Source organism: Electrophorus electricus, chromosome 1 (genome assembly GCF_013358815.1).
Source record: "Electrophorus electricus isolate fEleEle1 chromosome 1, fEleEle1.pri, whole genome shotgun sequence".
NCBI classification, from domain to species: Eukaryota; Metazoa; Chordata; class Actinopteri; order Gymnotiformes; family Gymnotidae; genus Electrophorus; species Electrophorus electricus.
Window position 1 is genome coordinate 27,961,184 of NC_049535.1, and position 26,277 is coordinate 27,987,460.

General features: G+C 41.9%; 1 protein-coding gene across 7 annotated transcripts in view; it reads right to left on the minus strand.

Annotated features, from left to right (window-relative positions):
• cacnb1 (calcium channel, voltage-dependent, beta 1 subunit) overlaps positions 1 to 26,277 on the minus strand; it is a 34,517-nt gene that overhangs the window by 3,830 nt on the left and 4,410 nt on the right. For 2 of the 7 annotated variants that reach the window (XM_035524590.1, XM_027014599.2), the window contains exons 3-14: positions 10,099 to 10,218; positions 9,503 to 9,625; positions 8,993 to 9,129; positions 8,758 to 8,825; positions 8,021 to 8,160; positions 5,384 to 5,464; positions 5,066 to 5,124; positions 4,788 to 4,897; positions 4,458 to 4,466; positions 3,434 to 3,585; positions 3,134 to 3,229; positions 2,798 to 2,983 (exon numbers count right to left, since the gene is read on the minus strand). In XM_035524590.1, coding sequence (XP_035380483.1) covers positions 2,798 to 2,983; positions 3,134 to 3,229; positions 3,434 to 3,585; positions 4,458 to 4,466; positions 4,788 to 4,897; positions 5,066 to 5,124; positions 5,384 to 5,464; positions 8,021 to 8,160; positions 8,758 to 8,825; positions 8,993 to 9,129; positions 9,503 to 9,625; positions 10,099 to 10,218 — 1,281 coding nt within the window. Of the gene's footprint in view, positions 1 to 1,633; positions 2,984 to 3,133; positions 3,230 to 3,433; positions 3,586 to 4,457; positions 4,467 to 4,787; positions 4,898 to 5,065; positions 5,125 to 5,383; positions 5,465 to 7,435; positions 7,465 to 8,020; positions 8,161 to 8,757; positions 8,826 to 8,992; positions 9,130 to 9,502; positions 9,626 to 10,098; positions 10,219 to 22,920; positions 23,566 to 26,277 lie in introns of those variants that run through there. The other 5 variants (XM_027014604.2, XM_027014601.2, XM_027014605.2 and 2 more) reach the window with 5 other exon arrangements.

The window sequence follows — 26,277 nt, forward strand, 5'->3', positions numbered from 1 at the left end:
CATGTCCTCAGTTCCCTATTTAAAAGAAACTTACAGCCTTACCCAACATTTTATAGCAGACCGCAGAGTTGGAATAAGGCCATTATAGATGAAATAAGAATGAATCAAATTCCATAATATCACCATGCATTTATGGGACTGTGAGTATGATGAATCAGCAGGGATTCATCAGCAAGGATTAATCAAAGGGAATGAATCACCAGGGATTAATCAAAGGTAATTAATCAGCAGGGATTAATCAACGGGGATTCCGGCTTGTTTGTGCCTGCATGAACGTCCCTTAGACCATGTGCCTTTACCATATGTAATCAAATCACCACCATATCTGACATATTTTGACACATTTGGGACATGAGACAGGATGGCAAAGCCTTTTGTGATACTAATTTAAATGCAGAGGACTGTGGTGATACATAATGGTTAATAGCAGTGCAAAAGCAGCACATGACTTATAAAGATCTTGTAATATTCATGAAATGAAGTTTGTATCCAAATGATTCTATACTCCTTCAGTGTTATGTATGGATGAGGAAATGACTGTTGCAGTGACTGTGAATATGGCAGACAATGAACAGCTAAAAGACACTACTGAATGTTATTTCAATAACAAAAGGCAAGATGTTTCCAGCATGTGGTGTATGGTTCATAAACATTTTACTGCAAAAAGATTAACATTATACCTCAAATAAATGAAAGTTCAGTAAACATGCTCCTATAGTTCAAACTCCATATAAGATCAAAGGTCCAGTAAACAGTACCAAGTTTCACTAACATTTTATCTGAGGAACTGAACCTGAGTCTCTTGTGTGTTACACAAGAGTGCTGCTGAGGTGCAGGCTGATTAGCCTATAGTTTTCAGGTTGGCCACAAGGCGTGATGATACTTATGTGGTGGGACGTCATTCTAGTCATCGCCAACGTGACTATATTGGGAAGTAAAGGCAGTTTCCCAGCCTACATAGCATTCATGTTACTAAGTACCTTTCAGGGGCCTCATGTATAAAACCTTATAGAATTTCCATCCAAAATGTTTATGTATGCACAATTTTCAGAGTTTGTGTAAAAGTTAGTTTCAGAAAACCTTACATAGGGCATGTTCCAAGCACACGTCCCCTCACATATCCCACATATAAGCCCTTTCACCTGCCTTAAACAACCATAATATGTTTTAATGTATTCCTGAGCTTATTTGCATAGAATAGGGGCAGTGTTTCTTAGTGAATCTGTTTGCAATGACGTAAAAAGGTTAAAAAGAAAGAAAAAACGCAAATATGCTCAAACAAATATTTTATCTGGCGGTCCGTGTGTGGGCCTGAGAAATAAAAGAAACAACAGTTAAAGGTGCTGTGAGTTCAGTGACATCTGGCCAGCCCACTGCACATACAAGAATGAGGCCAAACATAAACAAATTATCCCTAGAAATTAATAAACTCTGCTTGAAGTGCTTAACTTTGATCACAACTGCGGTGGATTCAGCTTTGAGACATATCTTTTCAGAGCACACTTTTTCACATAAATTTTTATCTTTAATTAGTTTAGTGCATGGTCTGTGTTTATCCATGAGGCCCTTCATGACTGTCCACTGTATATAGTATTCACATTTCTTGAGGTCCGACATGAATGCCCACTAGACATGATTTTCACATTTTTTATTTAACCAGTTTTTAATCTTATTTGTTGAACCTTTAAAGCGGTCAAGTTTAACGTAAAAAAAAATTTGCAGCAACAAAAGCACACCTGTCAGTTAGTGCCCTCTAGTGGCCATGGCGAGGACCCACCGTGTAAAGTTAAATGTATACATTGTTCAAGAGACAATTTCACTTTTTGTAGCTATACCAATTAATTTTTTTAAAATTCTGCCTACACAATTTTTAGACAAGTAGAGTAAGGACCTTTAGTCTACAGTCCATATAGCTGCCTGGTCTCTCACCAAACTGTTCTTTGGTGTTGTTCTAAAAACCTTTTTGTATACATTCTTGGATGTTTGAATGAATGATAATTATGCCTGTGTGTTGGAGACTCTTATTTGTATATACGATCATGTATAATTCACTACACCAAATGATTCATTTATATCTTGCTGCTATGACGATAGCACTCTTGTCTCCTTGACAACTGTTAAAGTGGTGAATGGGCAGATGTCCACCTTTCTTTGTTCAAGCTGCAGTCAAAACATACACACACAGCAAATTAACTTGGGTAAACAACACTAGCATCCACACTCACACCATGTCTGAATGAAAGCATGTTATTAATAAGGTAAGGAGGTGAATGTGTTTTGCAGGAGCGCTGGTACCATGGCAACTTGGAAAGGGGGCTGGGATCTAGCCCATGTTTCCCAGGAGACAAAAGGCGGGTGGAGAGTGCAGGCAGCACAGTCTGAGCTGGGGGAGGGTCAGACAGCTGGGGAATAAAAGGTGGGTGTGTGTTGGGGGAAGGGGGGCACTCTTAGGTACAAGGTGGGAAACATACTCGTTGTGATTATGTCTGTTGTTGTGCATGTGTCCATGTACATACATAGAGAAGGAAATCAGTACCAGAAGAGAGAAGACACAAATAAATAAGTTGCACAGATAAATAAATAACTAGACTTCAGGTGAGGAGCCATCTGAACTTTTCTTCATCATGTACTCTTCTTCATTACATCAAGGAAGAGGGTGGCTCTTGGACTCCACCCTCCACCATGCTGTGCCTCGCTCCCCCTTTTAGAAGACGTGCTCCTGCTCCTGACCCTCCTGCTGGAGGCCGGAGCCATCCAGCAAGTCCAGGTTGCGACGGAGTGAGGTGAGCACCTGTACCTGCAGGTTGGAGACGGGCTCAGGCGAGGCGGCCAGTGCCGCCGTTGCCATAGTGCGATTGAGCAGCGGGTTGGGGGGATTGCAGCTGGCCGGGTGCGTGGCCTTCCAGTACGCTTCCAGGTAGTCGGCCAGGTGCTCACACGCATCCTCCAGCTGGTTCTCATCCAGGATGATGTCGAACAGCTCCTGAGCAGTGGCAGGACAGAAGGGAGGATGTTCCGAGAGGTAGCATCAAAATATGGAGCAGATTTATTTCTACATATTTTAACAACAGATGCATATGTACACAGACATGCACGTGTGCGCACGCACACACCCATGCACACACATACTCACAGGGGGACACTGTGCTAATTTGTCTGCTGCCACCATTTGCACATTGAGGTGTTTGGCCTGAGATTTACCTCTGGACTTGATCAGTCTTTGCAACACCTTAGAGAAAGGAAAGAGATAGAGAGAGAAATAAAGAAAGAGAGAGAAAGAGAATAAGGAAGATAAACAGAAAGAGTACAAAGAGTACCTGAACTTGAAAGAGTACCCATCTGAAAAAAATGCATGGCATAAGAAACTGCATGTCATTTGTTGTTTGCGTTTGTGTGTAACTGAGTGAAGTGGTAGTGTGTGTATTGTGGGTACCTTTGGAGAGGCGATCTTAATGTAAACTATGATAGGTGCCAGGGACGTCTTGGCAAGCTGAGCTGGGTGGTTAATGGTGTCGGCATCCAGAGCCACCAGCTGCAGGGTCCGAGCCAACTCGAAGATTCTCTCTATCTCACTCTGTACTTCAGCTAATGGAGAGAGAACAAAATTAAAAACACACACAAACACAGAGATAAAACCAAAAAACAACCAATAGACTGTTATCTGTTTTACTATAAATGTATGTTAATAAAATGAAAACTGTCTCTCATTAGGAGAATGAGTGTCAGTGAGTGGTGTTCATCACAGACACAAGCACGCTGCTGTTTTTTTAATGAGAAAGACAAAAGCTGAATTAACAGCACATTCTGAAGTTTGTCAGTATCATGAGTTGGGAGGTTATTGTGTTGGTGAGAGCAGAGGCTCCAACTCCTGTTCTCCTCCCACTCTAAGCCACCTGAGTCACAAACCAGCAGGCCAGCAGGCCAGCAGTCCACTCCAGGGAGTGCCAACTGTAGTTTAAATGAGTTTCAAGACAGACATTTCTGTTTGTGGAGGGGACAGAAAGTGATAGAGAAAGAGAGAGAGACTCTACACGTTTGTACATTGGTGTGAATATTTGAAATAACCAATGTTATAAAGCATACCAATTCATGTAGGTCACTGTGGTTCTGTGTTTGTGCGCATTGTGAAAACATATTTATTTTTATGTTTACAGCAAATGCCAGGAAGAAAATATTTTAAATAGTCTGAAAAAATGCCTTTGAAAAGAAGTGCAGTGTTTCCCTGCAAACTGAAATGCTGCTAAGTTCAAAAGTTTATTGCAGATTCAATAAACACAAAGAGCCAAGCCACTGAATAAGATTTGGTGAGTTGAGCTACATATCTGAGTAGTGAATAATGGGGAGGGTTTGGGTCTGTAAGAGCCTCTAATAAAGTGTGTGAGGATCTAAAGTTAGGGGTGGGGATGGATGGATGGATGCTCAGCTCTGAGGAGAGAAGGAGATGGGGGCATACGTACCCAGTACATCTGAAGTGACAGACAGGATAAAGGGGGAAAGAGGGCGTGGCAGAAAAGCAGATGGAAAGACCCAGAAAGACAGGATGAAAAAGAAAGAAGAAAAGGACGATCAGGCAGGGTAGCTCACGGGGGGAAGATGTTTCAGAAAATGTTCAGGAAACACTGACAGTATGCCCACAGAGCAACCACGAGACAGTGGAGAAACTTTCAAAGGCCTTGAGATGAAAACAGCTCTACACTTCATATTCACATCTCCACTTGCCACAAAGCACCAAGAGTGTTGTCTGGCATGTTTCTATGGTTAATTATTCCGTTGTGTGACTATCATACCCAAACTGGATCTGGTGCTGGAGCGTTCGATGATGGTGTGTTTACTGGGGTTGTTTAGGACCGAACGTTTGGCAAGTGAGATGTCTGCTGTCACCCGAGTGATGGATATTCTGGAATATTACAATATGCAATCAACACCACACACACGCATGCAGGCACGCACGCACGCACGTATGCACATACACACACACACACACACACACACACAGAATTTTATCATCATCAGGAGTGATATCATCTACACCATATTTATAGGATTCTAAAACTTTGACACTTACCTGCCCTCAAACTTGTGTTTCAAGAAGTCAAAGAGGGCTTTCTGCATCATATCAGTCACCTGAACAGTAACACACACACACACACACACACACACATTTACTGGGATTTACCTGCTGTCAGCAGTTCCTCTGGGCAGTTTTATCTCTTGCCTTTATTTAACTAGCAGGATCACTGCTTTCATATCCAATGGGCACTATGGCTACTCTGGCCATGAAGCCAAGCACTGTAGCTGCCATCTAAGAGGCTTAAAAGGTCCTGAAAGGTCCTGAATGATCTTGAGTGGTGTTCAGTTTACACCTCAGTTTATAGTGTAGTACCTCATAGCCTTTGAGTGACGGGCCCACTAGGATGATGGGCCTCATTGAAGGCACCACGTCATAGGGAGGAATATGTTCCATCTGAGGTATTGAATGCATGAAGACACACACACACACACACACACACACACACACACACACACACACACACACACACACACACACACACACACACACACACACACACACACACACACAGTGTTAAACAGTATACACTATACTCACACAAACAATGCAGTTGCAGCACATGTCATGGCAAGTTGGTTATCTACAATTTAATTCATAGAAACAGCAAGATAACACATAAAACACAGACTATCCAGAGAGCTCTCTAATGCAGGAGTGAGAGAGATCTAAAAGTAACTTCTTTTGTGCTTTCATTTATCTTGTCATTGATTTGGCTCTAAAGTATGTTTCCACCTTCGTGCCAGTAACGTGCTACTGAGCTGGACTGAGCTGAGGCACAGTGATACTGCCAAGGGACAGCTCAGTTAACCCCACACACAAACATGCCTCCACCACACAGCAGCTGACGTAGGTCCCAGCTGACCAGCACCGGAAACAGTCCTCTATATTATCATCTCGGATTACACACTGCATTGTGAGCATCCCTGCCACATGCCCACAGTGTAATGACACTGAACAGGTGCGTGCATGTGTGCATGCGTGCGTGCATGCGTGCGTGGGCACAGGCCAGAGGGGCTCGCACCAGTGTGCGCGGGACGCACATTCGATGCATCACGCACTATTAATACCATCAAGTCTGTCACGATGAGCTGGTCTCTTCATGAGGCATGCATATGTGTGTGTGTGTGTGTGTGTGTTTTTGGTTTTTTTTGTGTGTGTATGTGTGTGTGTACGTCCATGCATGCGTGAGTGTGTGTGTGAGTGTGCGCATGTGTGTACGTGTGTGTGTGCATGTGCATACTGGAGTAGCGGTGTCTCCGATGTGAAGAGGCTCTTCTGAGCTCATTCATCTGGAGAGTTTGGCTAGCATGCAGCAAGGAGAACAGCCAGTTCTCCTCAGCTCTTATGCTCAATAGCTTTCACCGCACTCTTTCCCCACGTTACATAAACTATCATGTGCCTACACTACATCTAGCTTTCAACTTAGATTGCTATCCTGTTTGATACCTTTATGTTTGTAATCATAGTGGGAGAACTTCATTTTAATCCTAAATTATATACTATCAATAAGATATACTAAATTCATTATAATGTTTTATAATACTATATTGAATGCCATGCATAATGGGTTGTGCTAAAAGTCCATTATAACTACTCATAAGTGTGGTATTGCAAGTGGCAGAGACATACATAACACACTATAATGTAGGAATATGACACTTTTAAATAGAGGTTACAAAACACATTCATATGAATACTGTGGGTAAGAAAATTGTAACATATTGTAAATCCACACGGAATGGTCCAGTAGTGAATTAGAAATGACTAAAATTGTATGGAACTTTGATAACATTGATGCCAATATGCATTTTAGTTGCAATCCATTTTTAAGCTGACTGTAGATTTCAGAGCTACTTTGATCTAGTAACTGCAGGTAATTTGATCCTTTTATGTTTACTCGCAATAAAAACTAACAAGGACAGACTAAAAACTTGATGACAGAAATGCTGGAAATGGAGGAAAATATGGTCCAGTCTAAGCGTGTGAGTGGGTGCACTTGGTAAGCCTATCTCAACCACTGGAACACAGCAGCGAGACAGCAAGCTGCCACGTCTGTCATTCCCAGTTATGACTTATGAGTCACATTAAACTGGAGGTTAACCGATTGACTCTTTGTAGGTGTATATGTGTGTAAGCGTTTGTGTGTGTGTGTGTGTATGGAAAGGGGGCTGAAAAAATGTGGGGTACCACGGTTAAAGAAAACTGCTGACAGTCTTCCTCACCACAATGACAAGCCTGAGCTATGTTGGATATTGTGAACAGCACTAAGTTCTGGTTTACAGCTAATAACACGAGCCAAAAAAAGACAAAAAGAAGAAGACAAAGGCACAAGGGGGAAGTTGGAATGTAAAGTCACCGACTCACCGACTTCTGTTTCTGTTTGGCTGGCCCGCCTAGCATTCCACACACAAACCCGCACGGAGAGAGAGAGAGAGCAAATACAAACAAACAAACAAACAAACAAAAGCACAAAGCATATGAGGTTGTTCACAGGCTGTTAATTCATTCAGTAAGCTGGGAGGCACTGAATTAACCAATCAAATTTAGCACAGAAGAAAGGAAGTAGGGCTATGAATAGAGGCTAGTCACTGATGACTGTGGGTCAGCAGACTGCTGTAAGTCAGTCAGTGTCCTCTCAGCATACACATGAGTTAATGCTTGAGCAGTTGCTCAGAAACTGCATCTCTTGTCATACTAGCATGTGCAAAACCCAGAGGGAAAAGTACTGTAGGAACACAAAGCCACATGACATTAAGGACGTCTTAAAAGGATAAGAAACTGGACATCTGATAAGTTGGTGCATCATCAAAACACTCTGACTCTCCCAAGGAATACATGCCGCATACACGGGAAAAGCACTTGATTAGAGCTTGATTAGAGACTTTGGGCATTAGTCGGAGACAGGGGTAGATTTCCAGGTGCACTCTGGGATGAAGGCACTATGGTTACCTTCTTAAAGAAGGGCAGACGGTGTATGCTGCCCTGAGGGGAGGTGACACTGCCGGCCACGCCCTTGCGGTCACGGGTGTCAACAGGCTCTTCAGCTTCCAAATCCACCGAATCATCATAAACCGCTGAGGACATATCAGCTATATGGGGGGCCGGACCAGTGAGGAGGTGGCAGGGGCCGGGTGGGAGGGGGATTTGGTGATGAGGTATAGAAAGAACAGAGCAGGGAAGGAAGGCAAGAAGTGGGGGAGGGACAGAAAGAGCAACGTGATGTCCACTATGTGCAGTCTCTAACGCAGAAAACATGAGCAAGAAGAACTGAGATGGAGAACAAAAGCAGAGTAAAAATGAAGCAAGAGTCCAACCGAGAGAGACAATGTCAGCCTTACAAAAACAATGACAAATCTATGACAGATATGATATACCAGCATTCAAAATGAAATCAAAACAAGCTAACGGAGACAGATATAAAAATGATGTTAGAGAGAAGTACAAGAGGAAAAGATAAATTGGAAAAAATTAATACAGAAAGAGGAATGATTGCAAGAAATAGAAAAGGACAATAGGAAAGGGAAGGTGGAGTGGTCAGAAAGGCTTGGACTCCCCGGGGTGGCATTCAGGAGGTTGTGTGATTTGGCAGCCTGATTGTATGGTGGAACTGTGTGTGTGATTGCTGGGGAAGAAGGGTCCATATCATATCTCCATAGAAGCATGGCAGGCTGAAGCGTGCGGCATACCTGTCCCAGGGGGGGTGGGTCTACGGCTCCCTGAGGCCACGTCCAGACTGGAGCTTCCACCAGACTTACTGAAACAGAAGAAAGAAGCACCGAAGATACAGGCTTGTGCTTAACAAATGGATGACTGGACTGACTGATGGCTACTGTAGTAAATGACTGTTCAATGGAGGGTGTTAATACTGAAAATGTGGTGATAATGTGGTGGATAAGGATGGGTGTGGTGATTGGCCATTACCTGGAGCTGAGGCGGTTCTGTCTACTTCTCTGCTCCTGTATCTGACGAGTACTTTCCAGCTTCACTGGACTGGGGATGAATCCCACCTCACACCCCTCCTTCACCAGACGCCCTATCCACCAGTCATTATTATATTTCTGTTTGTGGGAACACACCCACCCCCACACACACACCCATACAAACACATACAAACATGCATGCACACACAGTGTGATATTTTTTATACTGTGCTTTCAGTGTGTTTTATACAGTATTTATCTGTGTCTTGGTAAATATAAAGAGCATGGTGTAAAGTGGCCACAAATGAACAAAAGCAGAAACTCAGCTAGTCACATTAGAATTAGTCTAATTGCATTAGAAAAGATAGCATCCAAGAAAGCAAGAGAAGTACACACTGATTTTGAAAAGACTCCTGTAAAAGCAATTCATTATAATTATAATCATTATAATAATATTAAGAAAAGAAAGCAAACAGGATTAAATTTTACCCAGATGAGAGGGCTAACTGACCTCTTTGATATGCAGAAAGTCTTTGGCTTCAAATGAGATGGCCATGCCCTGCACCGGAACATCATCACTGGGTCCGGGGTTATAACCAACATTAGTCCTCACTGCAAATGCGACTGGCTTTGTCTGTGAACAGGGGGGCAGACACGCCAGGAGAAGCTCTGAACACTGAGGAATATTTTACAAAGTGAATAATGTAACATGCAATCAACAAGAATAAAGATCTGAAAAGTAAGGAGGGGTAGTTTCATTTCCATGTGAGAGAATTGCCTGGATCTGCCACACTATTGAGATTTAATTGGCCTCATTTTTTGACTGAGGAAAGTGTTCATTTTCAATAAAAACCAAATTGCTTTTACTGAGGCCACTGAGTGTAAATGTAAAACCTCAGCAATGCAATGTCTGAGAGCTTTTTTGTCTAATCAGTGGTCATGGATCAGTTAGAGGGGAAGTTTTAGAATGCGGTGATTGTGAATGGGAGGTGGGGGCTTTAGTACTGGTTGATGGAGAGAGAGATAGAGAATGGAGAGCACAGAAATGCAGAGGCAGAAGAAAGAATGAGAGGAGGAGGAAAGAGAGAGAGACAGAAAAAGAAAGACCTTGGCTTTTTCGAGCGTGGCCAGCGCCTGTCTGTCGGCCTCTTTCCTCAGGGCCTCAGGGTCCTCCTCCAGAGACACGTCAGAATCTGAGGGGCGACTGGTGTAGGAGTCTGCTGAGCCCTGAGTGGGAGCAGAGGGATAGGAGAGAGAGGAGAGAGAGGAGAGGAGAGATTTGGATGTTTGAACTTCTGAACATGTACACATTCAGTTCAGCCTTTGGCCACAATACTTTAAAGTGTACTCTATATGCTGAAGCTGATTAATAATCATAGCATCTCAGTCTTTCTGTTTGTCGCTTTCTCCCACGTGTACACACAGACACACACACACACACACACACACACACACACAAACAAATGTGTTTTATCAAAAAATGCCTATAGCTAAATATCTCTAGGCAGCATGGTGAAGAGAAAGAAGGCATGGAACAAGAAAAGTTTTGGAGAGTGAAACAAGTTGGAAGAACTCTATAGCCTCTTTGACTCTTTACATTTGTCTTTTTGCACAATGAGAAAATAAAAAGGACAGCAAGAAAAGAAAACAGCAGCAGATCATAATCTTTCATGTCAGCATATACAGTATTGTTCCTTTATACTCAGCATCATATTTTTGTTTGTGCATGCAAACCCACATTACAAGTGTCATAACTATATTATGCTTAGATTCAAATTTTGCAACAGTGTGACGCATGTGGTTTCATGGGCTACAGGTAGGGTTGGAGCTCACTGCACTGTTTGTTCTGCACCTGCATGATACTAATGCAGCAGGCAGCCTAGGGCATGGTGCTCACTGCTGCAGAAACGATCTGCAGAAGTAACATGAGTGCAGTCGGACAATTCAATCCATCTGCTGAAATCTTTCTACTCCAGTAGATGCTGTGTGTGCTTCCACCGGAGGATGCCAGGATTAGCCGCTCCCAACTACCTTTCACATCCCAGTATACTGAAAATGATATAAAAAAAAAAAAAACCCAAACCAAATCTTCATGGCTTAAGCATGGCTTACACACTTTTTTTAAATACATTCTGCACTCCCCATTCTCCCATTCTTAAACATACACAGTGTACCCGGAGCTGGCTGGAGCAGGCTACAGAGTGCCAGTGTGTCTTTATGTAAGCCACCCACACCCTTCGTCTCCCTGGTTCTTCTTTTTTCCCTCTCTGCTCGCTGTTTTTCAGGTGTCAGACGCACTCTTAACCGTGGGAGGTGTCGACAGGCATGAGGACAGCTGCAATGAATGACTCAGTGTGAATGTGTGTGAGAGAGAAAACATAAGGGAGTAGGTTTGAGATAATCAGTGAGTGTGTGTGTGTGTGTGTGTTAAGCTTTAAATAGAGGTGAGAATTTGCCATGATGACATATGCCATATGGAATCATGTTAAATTATTCATAACAAACAAAACTAACAGGTATTCAGTAAAGACATGCATGCACGTGCACACACACACACACACACACACACACACACACACACACACACACACACACACACATACAGTCCTATTGAAAGTTGCAACATTTTTACATACCATTTGTCTCTAAATTAGCAAATTTTGTCTCTAAATCACCAGATCATTAGTAAAGTTAGGTCTTTACACAAACCAGCTCGTGAAGCTTTCATTTTTTCTAAAGAGAGACAGAGGTAGCATTACCTTACAAGTCATTTTACAGGGATTATCATCAAACATGAACACTTTAGTGACCAGCATTCTTTCTCAGTGCTTGCAGTTAAACTTTAAATTTAGATCAGCTCAAGGTTGAAGGAATCTCAAAAAACCAATGCAAACCTATGTATTTACATGAGATTGCCAAACACAGAAGAAATCTTGTCACGTGCTGGGACACTCCCTATGGCATATCAGATTATCCGCATTCACAGTTGTCTGCCTACAAACCACCAGCACCTGCACTGTTCATTTAATGTTCATTCATTTATCAACCTGGAGGCTGGAAAGATTGTTGCCACTCTTCCCAAAGCCTTGCTAATCTCCACTTTGTCCTGCTTGTCTATTCTGATATCCAGAGTTCTCCCCCTCTATACTGCTCCAGTCAGTCCATGCAAAACAATGATTTATTAAAGGTGTGGTCTAATTGCTAATTGCTTTTAGACTAATTGCTTTTACCTATATCAACAAAACCAATCAAGAAAAAAAAATTGTACTGCAAAAAGAATTTCTAATGGAGGAAAAAAAAATAGAAAACTATATGGCTGACATTGATTTATCTCCTAAATCAACATGAGGTACTAGCTGTCTACAAAGTGGAAAATCATCCAAACTTGTAACTTCAGACATGACCCTGATACATAGAGATGCATGGTCACACTGTAAGCCACCTTTTCTCCAGAGTGACTGGCTGACTGAGCCCCTTTGTAGACATGCACACGTGTAGAGATCTCAGCAAATCCGTACAAGAACGAGCCAGTAAGGTGTGCATGCAGACAGACCACAATCAGTACGGGTGGGCAACTGTATCTCATCCACCCTCACTATCAGCACTGGAGCTCCTCAGGGTTGTGTCCTAAGCCCCCTGCTCTACTCACTGTACACCTACGACTGCGTGGCCACTTCCAGCTCCACCATCATTGTCAAGTTTGCTGACGATACCGTAGTCATGGGCCTGATCTCAGACAACGATGAGAGGGCCTACCTGGAGGAGATTAAACACCTGGAAAACTGGTGCCAGGGAAATAATCTCCTCCTAAACGTCAGCAAGACAAAGGAGCTGATTGTGGACTGCAGCGAGAAGCAGGAGTGGCACTACCAACCTGTAAGGATCAATGGAACCACGGTTTAGAGAGTAAACAGTTTCAGGTACCTTGGAGTTCACATCTCGCAGGACCTGTCCTGGTCCCGCCACACCAACTCACTGAAAAGAAGGCTCGTTAGCGTCTTTGCCACCAGATGGCTAAGAGACTTCAGACTGCCCTCCAAAGTACTGCAAAACTTCTACACCTGCACTATCGAGAGCATCCTCACGGGGAACATCACAGTCTGGTTTGGGAACAGCACCAAGCAAGACAGACATGCACTCCAAAGGGTGGTGCGTTCAACAGAGCGCATCACTCATACGGAACTTCCTGACCTGCAGACCATCTATTACAAACGGTGCCAGACCAAGGCCAGAATTATTGTGAAGGACCACACCCATCCCAACAATAGGCTCTTCTCTCTGTTGAGGCAGGGAAGTGCTTTCTCTCCCTGAAGACCAATACAGAGAGACTGAAGAGGAGATTCTTCCCACAGGCCATTTGGGCCCTGAATCAGAGCAACTGATAAACTGTGGGGACCACCACAATGTCATCATGTCATCAACATCATGACTGTAAATTGTAAACTGGAATTGTACATTGTCTACATACACATATATTCATATATACATTGTACATTGTGTATAGATACATATTATACATATATTGTACATACATTGTTATATATCTTTTGTATATATATATATTTCTTTATACACCCCTGTATCTTTCCTCAGTTTGGACAGAGCAGTCACAAAAACCATGTATGACTATGTACGTGAAAAATAAACCAAACTTGAACTTTAGTTTCTTCTTTTGGATCATCCTCTGGTTGTTTAAGGTAGCTCTGAGTTTACTTACCTTTGCCTTAGATTCTGTTAAATTCACGGCTTCTTGTCTGAACCTACTTTCTTGTTTGCTGTTAGCTGTAATTATTTGCTGCAGGTGCAGTTTCGCCTTGGACCTAGGTGTGAAATGGGGGGCAAACACAGCACTTACTGAACTGTTAAATTAGGATGACTCCTGCAGCAACACCTGTAGAAGGCTTTTGTTGTTCCTCATCTACACTGAGACCGGACCTTTCAAACTCATCTAAATATATTTTTTCACACTTTCTCAAACTTTCATCTCATCTGTCCAATATCTTTCCCATCTGAAATGTGTCTTGTTTCATCACATACATCTTCAAACCTAAACATCTTTCCAATCTGAAATATGTCTTGCAATTCCTATCTACATATGCCACACATCTCTTAGACAGTATAATTGTTGTAGACACCACAACCTCATTTACTCCCAACATTTGGTACAATCATAAACTGTGGTGGCAGGAGGGCTCTGGTATTGCCAATCTCCTGTCCAGAAGGCTGACTTCATCTCAGCCCTAGCATCCCTCCACTTGCTACACTTCCTGGCTCAAAGAAAGACCTGGATCAACCTGAGAACACAGACTGCCCTGTCCTTTGCCTTTTCATTCACACATTCTCCGAGGCGTCTCGGCAGGGGTGGTGGCACAGGTTTACTGTTACGGCCTCCTGAGTCAATTCCTCATTGAAGGAAACCCACTCATTCTCATTGGTGACTTCAACCTTCCATCCGACAAGAAACATTCCTCCTGCATCCTTCCACTGTTGATGTCATTTGACCTTGTCCTCAACTAGCCTCCTCTGACTCACAGAGCGGGACATGTTCTAGACTTGATTTTCACCTGGACCACTACAACACTGCACATTGCAGTCACCTCTCAGATACACCTACACCTCTCGGATAATCACTTTATATGTCTCTCTATCCCTCTCCTCTCTTTCCATCCATACCTCCGCAATGTGTTCTTCCTCCTTCAATCGCAACATGTGCTCCATCATTCCCTTTTCCCTTACTTCTACTATCTTGTCCACCCTTCCTCACCCTGACTCTTTTTTTCTCCCTGCATATAGTTACTTATACGTTCCTTTTTATATTCTCCTCATTGATCAATCTTTTATGCCCTCTATCCACTAGACCTGCAAGATCTTCCCCACCTGACCCCTGGTTAACAGAAGCACTCCATGCCACAGGAGAACACATGCAGACTGCAGAGAGGTGGGGGAGGAAATCTCACCTAGATTCAGACCTCAGCTCATACCAGTCTTTCCTTTCCTAGTTCTCAGTGGAAGTAACATCTGCAAAGTCATCCTACTACAGAGGAAATTTTGAATCATCAGCATCTGATCCATGCAAGCTCTTCAGTATTTTTTCTTCTCTCCTTAATCCTCCCCCCCCCCTCCCCCCTCATCTCTTACTCCTGAGGATTTCATCACCTTCTTTGAGAAGAAGGTTGCCACAATCTGCAAGAGTACTTTCCCTCTGTTCCCACTCTTCCAACCAGTGTTGATTCCCCTACACCCAACTCTCTGGCTTCTTTTTTTCCTCTTTCCTCAGACAAAATTCTTCAACTCCTGCCTTCCAGCAATCCAACTACTGTACATGTCCAATGGATCCCATTCCTTCCACTCTGTTCCATACAATATTGAAAGATCTGATTCCTTTCATCTCTGTCATCATCAAGTCCTTATCCTCTGGACATTTACTAACTGCGTTCAAAACTGCCAGGGTGGTACCAATCTTAAAGAAAGCCACACTCGACAGCTCCAACATAACCAGTTACAAACGGTTATAATTTCTTTTTTCTAAAAAGTTCTTCAACAAGCAATCAATTATCTCTTCCTTTCCCAGAACCATCTTCCGTGTTCCATCTTCCGTGTTCTGTGTTTTTCCTGTCTTCAGTTTAGTTCCGTTCCATAGTTTTGTTTTGTCCTCACATTGTTTGATTGCTTACACCTGTCCCTCATTTCTAGTTCATGTATTTAAACCCTGTCATGTGCCTTGGTCGTGGCTGTTCATTGTTTGAATGTTTGACTGTTTCATTGTTTGAAGATGTTATGGTTGTGTCTTTGTACTCCATGCCTTTGTGTGTATCTTAGCCTTCGTGTTTCCCAGCCCTGAGTTTTCCCTTGCCTTAGTTATAGCCTGCTTTCCCATGTGCCTTCGAGTGTTTTTGTTTAATCATGTTTCCCTGTGCTCTCCGTGTCAGCTGAATGACCCTCAACTGCCTAAACGACTCTGATTTTGGATTTGCCCATAATAAATCTCGCTCTTCTCCACACTTGTGTCCACCTCCTTACTGCTCACCGTTCAGGATGAACAGCCCAACAAGGACGCAGCGAGAAAGCGAGACTCTGGGAGGTGGTTTCGCTGGGACGAAACTCCGGCTGTTTCTACACAGTCTGAGTTTGTCTCAGCACCACCAATCCAGAGACAGCAAATCCTCTGGCAATGCAGGTACATGGGCATCTTGTCGTTCCCAGAAAAAGCAGGATCCGGTTTATTTTGATGATGACAAGATCCCAGGTAAGCACCAAGAGTCTACCCGTCTTGACCAACGTTCTAGGGGGGCGCGGCCTGCAGCACAAGATGTGAGTAGGCGGAGTGAATGCACAGACCATCCATGGCTAGGTATTCCCTGTGCACGAAAGTGCAACTGCGAGCTCCCTATTGCTCGCGTGGGCCTTGGGAGCCGCAGAGAGGGTTCTGTGTCTGTGTGTTCCTCCAGGTTCACCCCACCATAGGGGATGCCGCCAGTTCCGTTCCTGTTCCCGGCATAGTGGATGCCGCCAGTTCCGTTCCTGTTCCTGGCATAGTGGATTCCACCAGCTCCGTTCCTGTACTCGGCATAGTGGATGCTGCCCGTCCTGTTACCAGGTCTGTTCCTGTAGCTGCACCTCCGGACCTGTTGCCGCCACTGATGGCCACTGCCCAGCTCTGTGCCCGTCCGTGTGTCCATTCTGGTGCCTGTGTCCCTGGCCTGGTCTGTTTTGCGTACTTGTAATCCTCGCCCTTCCTCCCGGCACTTTATTCATCCTCAGTCTGGTTCTGTTAGTTCTGCTTCTGCTTCTTTGCCTGTAACTCCTGTTCCTTTGGTTCTTGAGTCTGCTCCTCGTTCTTGTCTTGTTCAGTCTTCTCCTGTTGCCCCAATTTCTGTGTCTGCTCCTGGTTCTTGTCCTGTTCAATTTTCTCCTGTTGCCCCAATTTCTGTGTCTGCTGATGCTCCTTGTCGTGTCTCATCTGGGTCCTGTCCCTGCTCCGTGTCTTGCCCATTCTGTTCCTGTTGGTGTCTCGTCCTAGTCTTGTTTTTGTTTTGGTGTTTCTTGTTTTTGCGCGCCCCGGTGTTGCGTGCTTTGGTAAGGAGGGGCATACTGTCACGATCAGTCCCTCCCATCTTCCTTGTTTTTCCTGTCTTCAGTTTAGTTCCGTTCCATAGTTTTGTTTTGTCCTCACATTGTTTGATTGCTTACACCTGTCCCTCATTTCTAGTTCATGTATTTAAACCCTGTGGTGTGCCTTGGTTGTGGCTGTTCATTGTTTGAATTATTGTTTGGATGTTTGAAGGTGTTATGGTTGTCTTTGTACTCCGTGCCTTTGTGTGTATCTTAGCCTTCATGTTTCTAGCCCTGAGTTAACAGAAACAGCCCATATAGCTTTGACAAAGAAACTTCATGCTAACAAAGGTGCCAACCTGTCATCTGTCTTGATTCTTCTGGACCTTTTTGCAGCCTTTGACACAGTAAACAAAAACATTTCTCCTCTCTGTTCTATCCAGCCCCGGTGTGACTGGCTCTTCATGGAAATGGTTTCAGTCCTACCTGGTGGGACGATCCTATCAGGTAACATGTAGACTCTCCACCAGTGTCTCCCAGGGTTCATCTTCTCTTCTCTTTGTACATTCGTTCTCATGGCTTTTCCTTCTACTGCTATGCCGATGACACCCAATTAATTAATTAATTTCCAGACGTATCTTAGCAAGCTTGACTGACATTCTCTGACTTTCTCTTGCAGGAAGCTGCTTGTGCAGTCTCTTGTAATCTCAAGGCTAGACTACTGCAACTCGCTACGTGCGGGTCTTCCTTTAAGAGCCATGAGACCGCTACAACTTGTCCAGAAAGGAGTAGCATGACTGGTCTTAAATCTTGCAAAGTTCACAAATGTCACTTTGCTAACGCCTCAGCGCTCAGTGCAGTGAGTTGTGTGTGTTTGTGTGTGTGTGTGTGTTAGTGTGTGTGTGTACTGTCATGTTTGGCACCTCCTAGCATCTTCATTGTCATGGTTACCCTGCCTCATGTATTTGTTTTGCTTGCCTACTTTATTTCTCTCCACTCATCATTTGTAGCACCTGTGTCTTGTTAACCCCATTAGTACTTCTATTTAAACCCTGTCTTGTTCACAGTTTGTTTGCTGGTCATTGTTAATCCTAGCCACTGTTTGTTATTCCATGCCTCGTGTTTGCTCTGCATGTTGTTCACCTTTTTGGTTATGTTAATTGATTGTTCTATCCATAGCTTGTATTATTTTTATACCCAGCTTCCCTTTTTGTCATCGAGTGTTTGTTTCATTTTGTTTGCTATGTATTCTTGTACTCTACACATTGGCTCTATGACCCTGGACTGTTCTACTGATTACAGTTCTGGATTTTCCCATAATAAATCTTGCTCTTCACCACATGCATCCACCTCCTTATTGCTCATTTTTACAATAAAACGTGTAATAAGGTCTATCTATCGTGGTTTGTGAAAGAAAATAATAATGCAAAATTTTGCTGCCCAGTGTTATTTTAACATTAGCTTCCCAGAGCTAAAATGCATAACTCCACTCCATATTTAACATTATTGTTAGCTATGGCTATAACAAACAAGCAAAGTACAAAGAGGACTAATATTTTAGCATTATCTGCAGCTTCAAAGATGGCTTCTAAGAGCTCAAGCATCTTCCTCGGCAGTAAGACACAGCCAGCCACTCTAATTTGATGCTTTTTTTGGGGGCTGTCCATGAGTTTTGTAAGGTGTACTACACTTGTAACATGCTACGGGGTAGACGTCTGTCCAGTGAAACTAAGCTTATGTGTTATGGCATTTATTTAATATAAATACGATTATTGCTAATTATAAAGAAATTAAAATTATACATTTAAAATTAAGCCACTTTTCAGCTGCAGCTGAATACTGAAAGTAGGTCTTTGGAAGGCTCTACTTAATTTTTTTACAATTGTATTTGCAAACAACATTCACTGGAAGAGTTCCACTTTCAAAATCTGGGTGGAAGAATAAAAGATATGGATAATTCTTCTGTATAAAATGTTAGTCCATTTTGCTATCTCTTGAATGATTAAATATACTATATTGCTTTTTAAAACACAGTGATCAATGAGGGAATATATAATAAAATAAGTTATTACATCTCTTTGTAAACCACTCTATTTAAGGGTCAGAAAACTCTAACTCAAAATTTGGTGAAGTACTAAACCACAGCTTTAACATTGTTGATTCAAATTTTTAATCAACTACAATGTGATGGAGCAGATAAAACTCTAAACTCTGCAAATGTATAGCTAGGGGTGCACAATATGGAAAAAAGTTAATATGACATACCTGAAGACATTTTCATGGTGTTTCATGATGCTTAGACTAGACAAATAAATTGCAAACAGTGAACTTAACAGTAGTGTTATGTTTAAGGTGCTGGACTTATAATCAGATGGTTCCTAGTTCACGCCCTGCCATTGTTGGGTCCTGTGCAAGACCCTTAATTGCTCAAGTTATATTCACTCATAACTGTAAGTTGCTTTGAATAAAAGTATCAGGCAAATATAGATATGCAAAAATCTGCTTCAGTTTTAATTTCATATTATGACTCCAGTCTTGGTTGTTTACAGGCTCTATAATTGTTCTTTAGTGAAAAATGAAAAATTTGTAGTGTCTTTAGAGGAACTCACAATATTCATACTACGATTAATCAGGGTAATGCTAAAATATCATTATATTGCACCGTTACCACCCATAGCTACAGACTATGAAAATCTTCCAAGAAATCCAAGAAATCTTCCAAGAAGTCTTACTCTGATATTAGCAATTTTTAAAATTGTAGATCATAATAATGCCATTATGTCTTCAAGCTATATCTATGTACACAGAATTATTAGTAGAAATTGAATCTCTATGTAAAAGATCACAGACAACATGAATCTTTTTAGCCACTATATCAATGTGAACAAGCGCCATTCTCACCATTTATCTTGTTTCTGAACAGCAATGCCACATTGAATTCCTTAACTTGTTTTTCTTATTTACACATTTCTATTTTCTCCCCAAGACTGCTATTTAAATATACTCAGTCACTACAAAAAGCAGACTCTTTTTCTCACTTTAACACTTGTGTCCTCACACCCAGTGGTGACAGTGTGATAGAATGAGAAAAGCAGAGAAAAAGAAGCAGGAGATAAAAGTCAGAGAAAGAAAGAGGTTGAGTGTGTGGGAGAGCTGGAGAGGATGGGAGAAGAGTAAAATATCTCCGAACCTTCCTCCCTCACGCCCCCCCCCCCCACACACACACACAGAATAGTTGAACATCTAATGGCCAAATCCCAGTATACATGACATCTGGCCTTCTGTTTCTAAGTAGAGTCAGGATCAAATCTGGAACTGTATATCTTTTTCTCTTGTTTTGGCAGTTTTGCATTACCACTAAACATTTTTAAAAGGTGCAAAGTACAATAGACTACGCTACAATTCACTCACAAAAGTCTGTTAAAAACTGAAAAGTCATTACTTCTGAAGTTCACTGTGTCTTAACAAAACTTTGTTGAAAAGTCTGGGCCTTTTGTAACTCTTACCTGTGACTTTGGTATGACTACTTCAAATTTAAATCTACCATACCTCAGCCAGTACTACTTTTAACTCTGCTATTATCCTGGTTATTATATGTGCATATGGCTTTTGCCACTGCCATGTCATTCGGTCATGCATTGACCTACTAACAGGGAATTAGTTACCCATTTTTTTTCTGGTAAAATGTTATATTACATATGATACCCTAAGTTATATATTTCTCTCCTTTTATGGTGGTGTTGATATCAACCAAATATCCCTTCTGAAATAATGCAAAAGTTAAGTGCTTGTAAAAACTCTTTTTCTTTACCTTAAATGGATGTTCCCAATTATTTTTGAAGATTACAAGTTTAACATTCATTTTCTAAATGCAGCTACAGTACCCAGCTATGATAAAATGTAATGTTTTTTTAAAATTCTTTAGTTTTTTATTTTGTTTACAAACAATGGAAGTGTAAATAAACCATTTTCAAAGGGTTTTTAAATGTATGTATCTATGGCACTGTTAACTCATGGCTCTGACTGTAAATGTAAGGAATCAACTGAAATTGCTAATGAATATTTCAACAAAAAACTGTGTGGGTTCACCAAAGCCATGTTGGATAGGTATGGTATTTAAAGGACAGCACTAAGGAGACGTGACAGTTTTTAGGACTGTTGTGATGAGATTTTTTATGACAGCTACCATTCCAGTGTGACAAGCAAGACACAATGCAAAGATTCTAATTCAAACATTTTTATTACTGTCATTATAGCAGATCCATATATTCTTCAAGGAGGCAGTAACAAGAATATGATATATTTTTACACTAAATACTGCTTATTCAGATATGAGTCATCAGTCATATTTCTCTCTAATTTAATGGCAAGTTGTCATGCCAGAACAAATTTGGCTGGCTGGATAAGTGTATTGAACTATAACAAAGAAAAAAACAAAAACAAATGGCAAATGTTATGAAATATAATGAAGTAGGGAATCTCAGTAAAAAAAATAAATAAAAGGAACACATTTTCTTACTCAATTAGAAAAATACCCCAATCCAGAACTAGTTAGAGAGAAGAGCAGTAAGTCAGGAAGAGAGGGAGAGTGACAAGAAGAGAGAGAGAAAGAGAGTGTGAGAGAGAGAGAAAGAGAGAGAGTGAGTGAGGACAGATAGAGAGTGAGTGAGGGACAGATAGAGAGTGAGCGAAAGAGAGAGATTGAGGGTGAGAGTGAGTGAGAGATAGAGAGACAGCAAAAGATAGATAAAGAGAAAGAGACAGACAGCAAGAAGAGAGATAGAGAGAGATAGCAAGAGAAGGGCAAAGAGAAAGAGACCACAAAATAGAGATGGAAATACAGAGAGATCTCTCTGTGATTACATGCATATGGAAGTGCTGCAAACAGCAGACGTTTTCAGCAACACAGATGTCAGTCTGAACCAAATACCAACAATAACAACTAATTTGGACTATGCAGATATTCCATTTAAAAAACAATAGACTAACCAAGCAATCATTAAAGATCTAAACTGGGTATGTAATGTCCCATAATATTTAATCAACCCCAATATGTAAACAACTAAAATGTTAATTCAGCACATTGGAATCTAAGCAACTAAGCAATCTAAGTAACCATGAATTGGTGCAATTAAATGCACTAACTACACAGTTTGGATGTATCAGATATTATGATGATTATATTAATTACTCATTCATGACACATTGACAAGCTATGGTGAAGCAGGAGGTGTCAGGCACTGAAGCTTTACAGACTGCTGAAGCTTGGCAGGAAGACGTGGACTTCAGCACTCTCAGCTGACTGAAGATGAACCATCACTCAGAATATCATCATACCACATGGTAAGGTGACAAGTCTTCATTTTGGAATACTGGGTAGCTTTTCTCCAACATAGGCTTAAAACACTGTAATCTGCAACTTACTGTGTAACCTCAAGTTACAATTTATGTAGAATTAGTATTTGAATAAGACATAATACCTCTAATACAGATCAAATTATGATTGCTTTGATTTGAAAATTAAGTTCCAGTGAGTATTGGGGTGTTCAAAGCGACAGAAGCCCAGAGAAAGAATACAGTTTCTGGACAACTGGTGGCAGAAAGGACCCTGAGCAGCTCTGGAGGTCTAATTTAAACCCTTGGGACTGATGCAGCTGCCCAGCCCAAAATGGAATCATGCACCAGAGAAAGAGATCAAGATTAAACAAGCCACAAAATCTATTCAAATGTGAATTCATGACACGATACCTCTGTATCCTTCCTCTCATATCTACACAAATTAACAAAACCACACACAAACACCCCTCTACCCACATGTACACACACACACACGCACTCACACACGCAGAGAGTAGAGCATTTCTGGATCTTTCCTACCATTATGGGCCTATGAATCCGTTCATTTGTCTCCATGGCACTCTTCCTTTGCCACGGCAACCCTAAGTCACACCCAGAAGTCCGAGTTCACTCCAAATGTAATAGGTGTGCCACGCGAGTGTGTGTCCAAAATGTTTTTAAGTGTGTGTCAGAGAATGGCCAATTGCTCTGCTAACCTCAACCCCCCAACCCGCATTCCGACTCTCTCTCTCTCTCTCTCTCTCTCTCTCTCTCTCTCTCTCTCTCTCTCTCTCTCTCTCTCTCTCTCTCATACTCAAACTGAACTGGAACCTGAACTCAGTTCAGGGAGAGAGCTTTAGGTGGGGGGGTCGGATTGCAGAACTTGTGCTACATTTGCAGACTGGGGGTTAAATTTAGATGTCATGGGCAGGGGCAAATCTATCTCTCCCTCTTTCTCTCTCTCTTCCTCCCTCTCTCTCCCTCCCTCTCCCTATCACTCTCTCATATTTAGCAGTGACATGTTTTGGTATGTACCGTGTGCCGTGGAATGTAGCTGTCAGCCCAACGTGTGTGTGTGTGTGTGTCTATGTGTCTATGTGTGGTGTGACCAAAGAGGGAGGTTGAGAGAGGAATTGATAAAATCCTCATTTGTTGTCAAATGAACAACTGATAAATAACAACTGATAAATAAATCTCTTTTCTGACAAACACAAACTCTTCCTTCAAAGCTAAACAACAGTATTTGGATTGTACTAATACAAAGCACAAATATTACAACTGCATAAGATCACCTTCTGTAAGTCATTCCTGATAAGAGTGTCTGTCAGCGCTGTATATGTAAACAGGCTCTGTGTGACTAAACACACCTTAAGGTCATTTGGTAACTGTTTTTTTTTTTGTTGTTGTTGGAAGAAATGCCCTTGTATACAGGCATGCATGAACACTGGAAATATAACACCGCAGGACTCATCACATTTAATAGGTGAAAATAGAACACTGCAGGACTCATCACATTTAATAGGTGAAAATAGAACACTGCAGGACTCATCACATTTAATAGGGGGAGGAAATTCTGAAGAGCATACTACCTGCTAATAGAGGGCGCTCTTTGATCCAAAGTAATTTCACCAAGTAAATGTCTCACCTTCTCTCTCTGCCTCCCCTCTCTTCCACACATTTTTCTATCATTCTCACCAAGTTTCAATCTGTGTAAATATATCCGTATGTCTGTCTGGCTTCCCTTTTTCTTAACACTCAGAATTTTGCAAGTTGCTTGGGGCATGTCCTGGTAGAGGTGCATGTGATGACATTCATTAAATGGTCACTTTAAAGCACAGGTTAATTTCCCAAAATAGTGACCATCATCTGCATGGTGTCACAAAAGGGATCATATCAAGAAGATATTTGTGCCTGGGCATATATAAATCAAATGTCTTCACAAAGTCCTGCTTTGGAGCAAATGGAACTGAATGACACTGAGGAGCTAGTGGCACTGATGGAGCTAGTGTGACATCACCTGTTTGAAGGACAGGGCTTTTGGTCCTTCCTTGGCAGGACTATGGTGTGACATGCAGGTGAAACTCAGAAAATCCAGACTCATAATCACACTCTGTCTCAATTTTTTAAAACTTTCACTTCTCTCACAACAACTGTGCACTTACATGCATACACACACATACATGCAAATTGAAACTGAACTGTGTAGTGTTCAGTGTGTATGAGGAATAAAGTGTGATGTTTACACATGCAGATGCCGGTTAAGACCATGATCATACACCAGCCTGGACAGTATCTGCTTCCCATAGCACGCTGGCAGCCAGTGTGGTGCCCATGCCTAACACCACTGAAAAGGTGTGTGTGTGTGTGTGTGTGTGTGTGTGTGTTATGCATTTTAGAGGTGTGTGTTTGCATTTGTGTGTGTGTCTGTTTAATAGCTGTTTCAGATTCCTGATGACTTCCACATTGCATTCCACATGGGTCATCACACACAAGCATATAAGCACACACACACACATAGATCCGCTTCCCTTCTGCTCTTCCTGTAGCACGGCATGCTATATTGGAGCTTCAGAGGAACTGTCACCATGGCAACCCAGGCCAGTATAACAGCGCCACAGTGTACATGCATGTGTGTTCATCTATGTGTACATACGTGGGTGTTTATGAGACCAGAGCCTACACTGTGTTTTTTTCTTCTTCTATGCTTTGAGCTGCCAAACATGGGGGAGCCACACATACAGAGCACACACACTCAGGCACATTATGCAAATCAATATCCACTGTAACTGCTCAGCTGCATGATATCAGTCTTCCATACAGATATTTCATCATTCCATCTAGGGAGAACATAGTCTTCTAAAGTGATTTTGTGTTTCTCTGTAGCTGCTTTAACTAATGGAGTTAATGTTTGTACTTGCATTCATTTGTATTCAATTTCATATGCTTTTCAATCATTTCCACTGACATCTCGTTCCTTCACATAGAATGATCTCAAAATCTTATTACCCTACAGTGCAAAAAACCGATTCGTCTTGGTTTTGAAAACATAAGACACAGATAGTGGGTCTGGAAGTTTGCGTTATGTGCAGACCCTCTACCATGGCCATTCATGTTCCAGAATCAGAAGAATGAAAAGGGATTCCATTCTGAGCTCAAGCCTGAATCCAAATATATATGTGTTTGCATGGATTTGACTTTTAGATTTTAGAACTATATAGAACCCCAAAACAATTTCTTTCCTTTTATGGACACCAAAGTCTCCAGTGGTGCATTAACACCTACAGACTTAGATAACCTCTGGAAGAGTGGACTTGTGTTGCGCTGAATACAGCGGTAGGGCTATTGCTATTCAGATCTGCACCAACTCATCTGACACAAAGCTATTCCGCGATACCAGTACACATTCTGAAGTACATACAATTAATAGCTAATTCACTTTGAACTCCCATAGGTAGGCAGCCTATCACCACACATTTTTAATAGTTTCACTTTCTCCAGTTTTTTCTTACTGTCATTTAAAGCCCATACCTACCTGACATCCAGGCAGCAACATCACACAACAGCATGAGGGCTAACCCATGTTTTCTCTTGTAGCCCATCACTGCACACCTGAATGGCCTTGCGGGAGAGTGCTAACTGCTCAATTCTATTTACATCATCCAGAAAGAAGGACACCTGCCTTTAGTATAACACTCTCAGCACCAGGCAGAGAGAGGAACCAAGCTATCCCCCCACACAATCAGAGCACAGCCAACTACGCTTTGTTGGGCTCCTGGTAACAGATGGCCAAGCCCCACTTCACAGCTCAAATTTCTTTGAATAAAAAGCTAAAATCAGAACTTGTTAGGTTAAGATAAGATATTGTTTGTAAACTATCCATGTTTTATGGTAAAATGA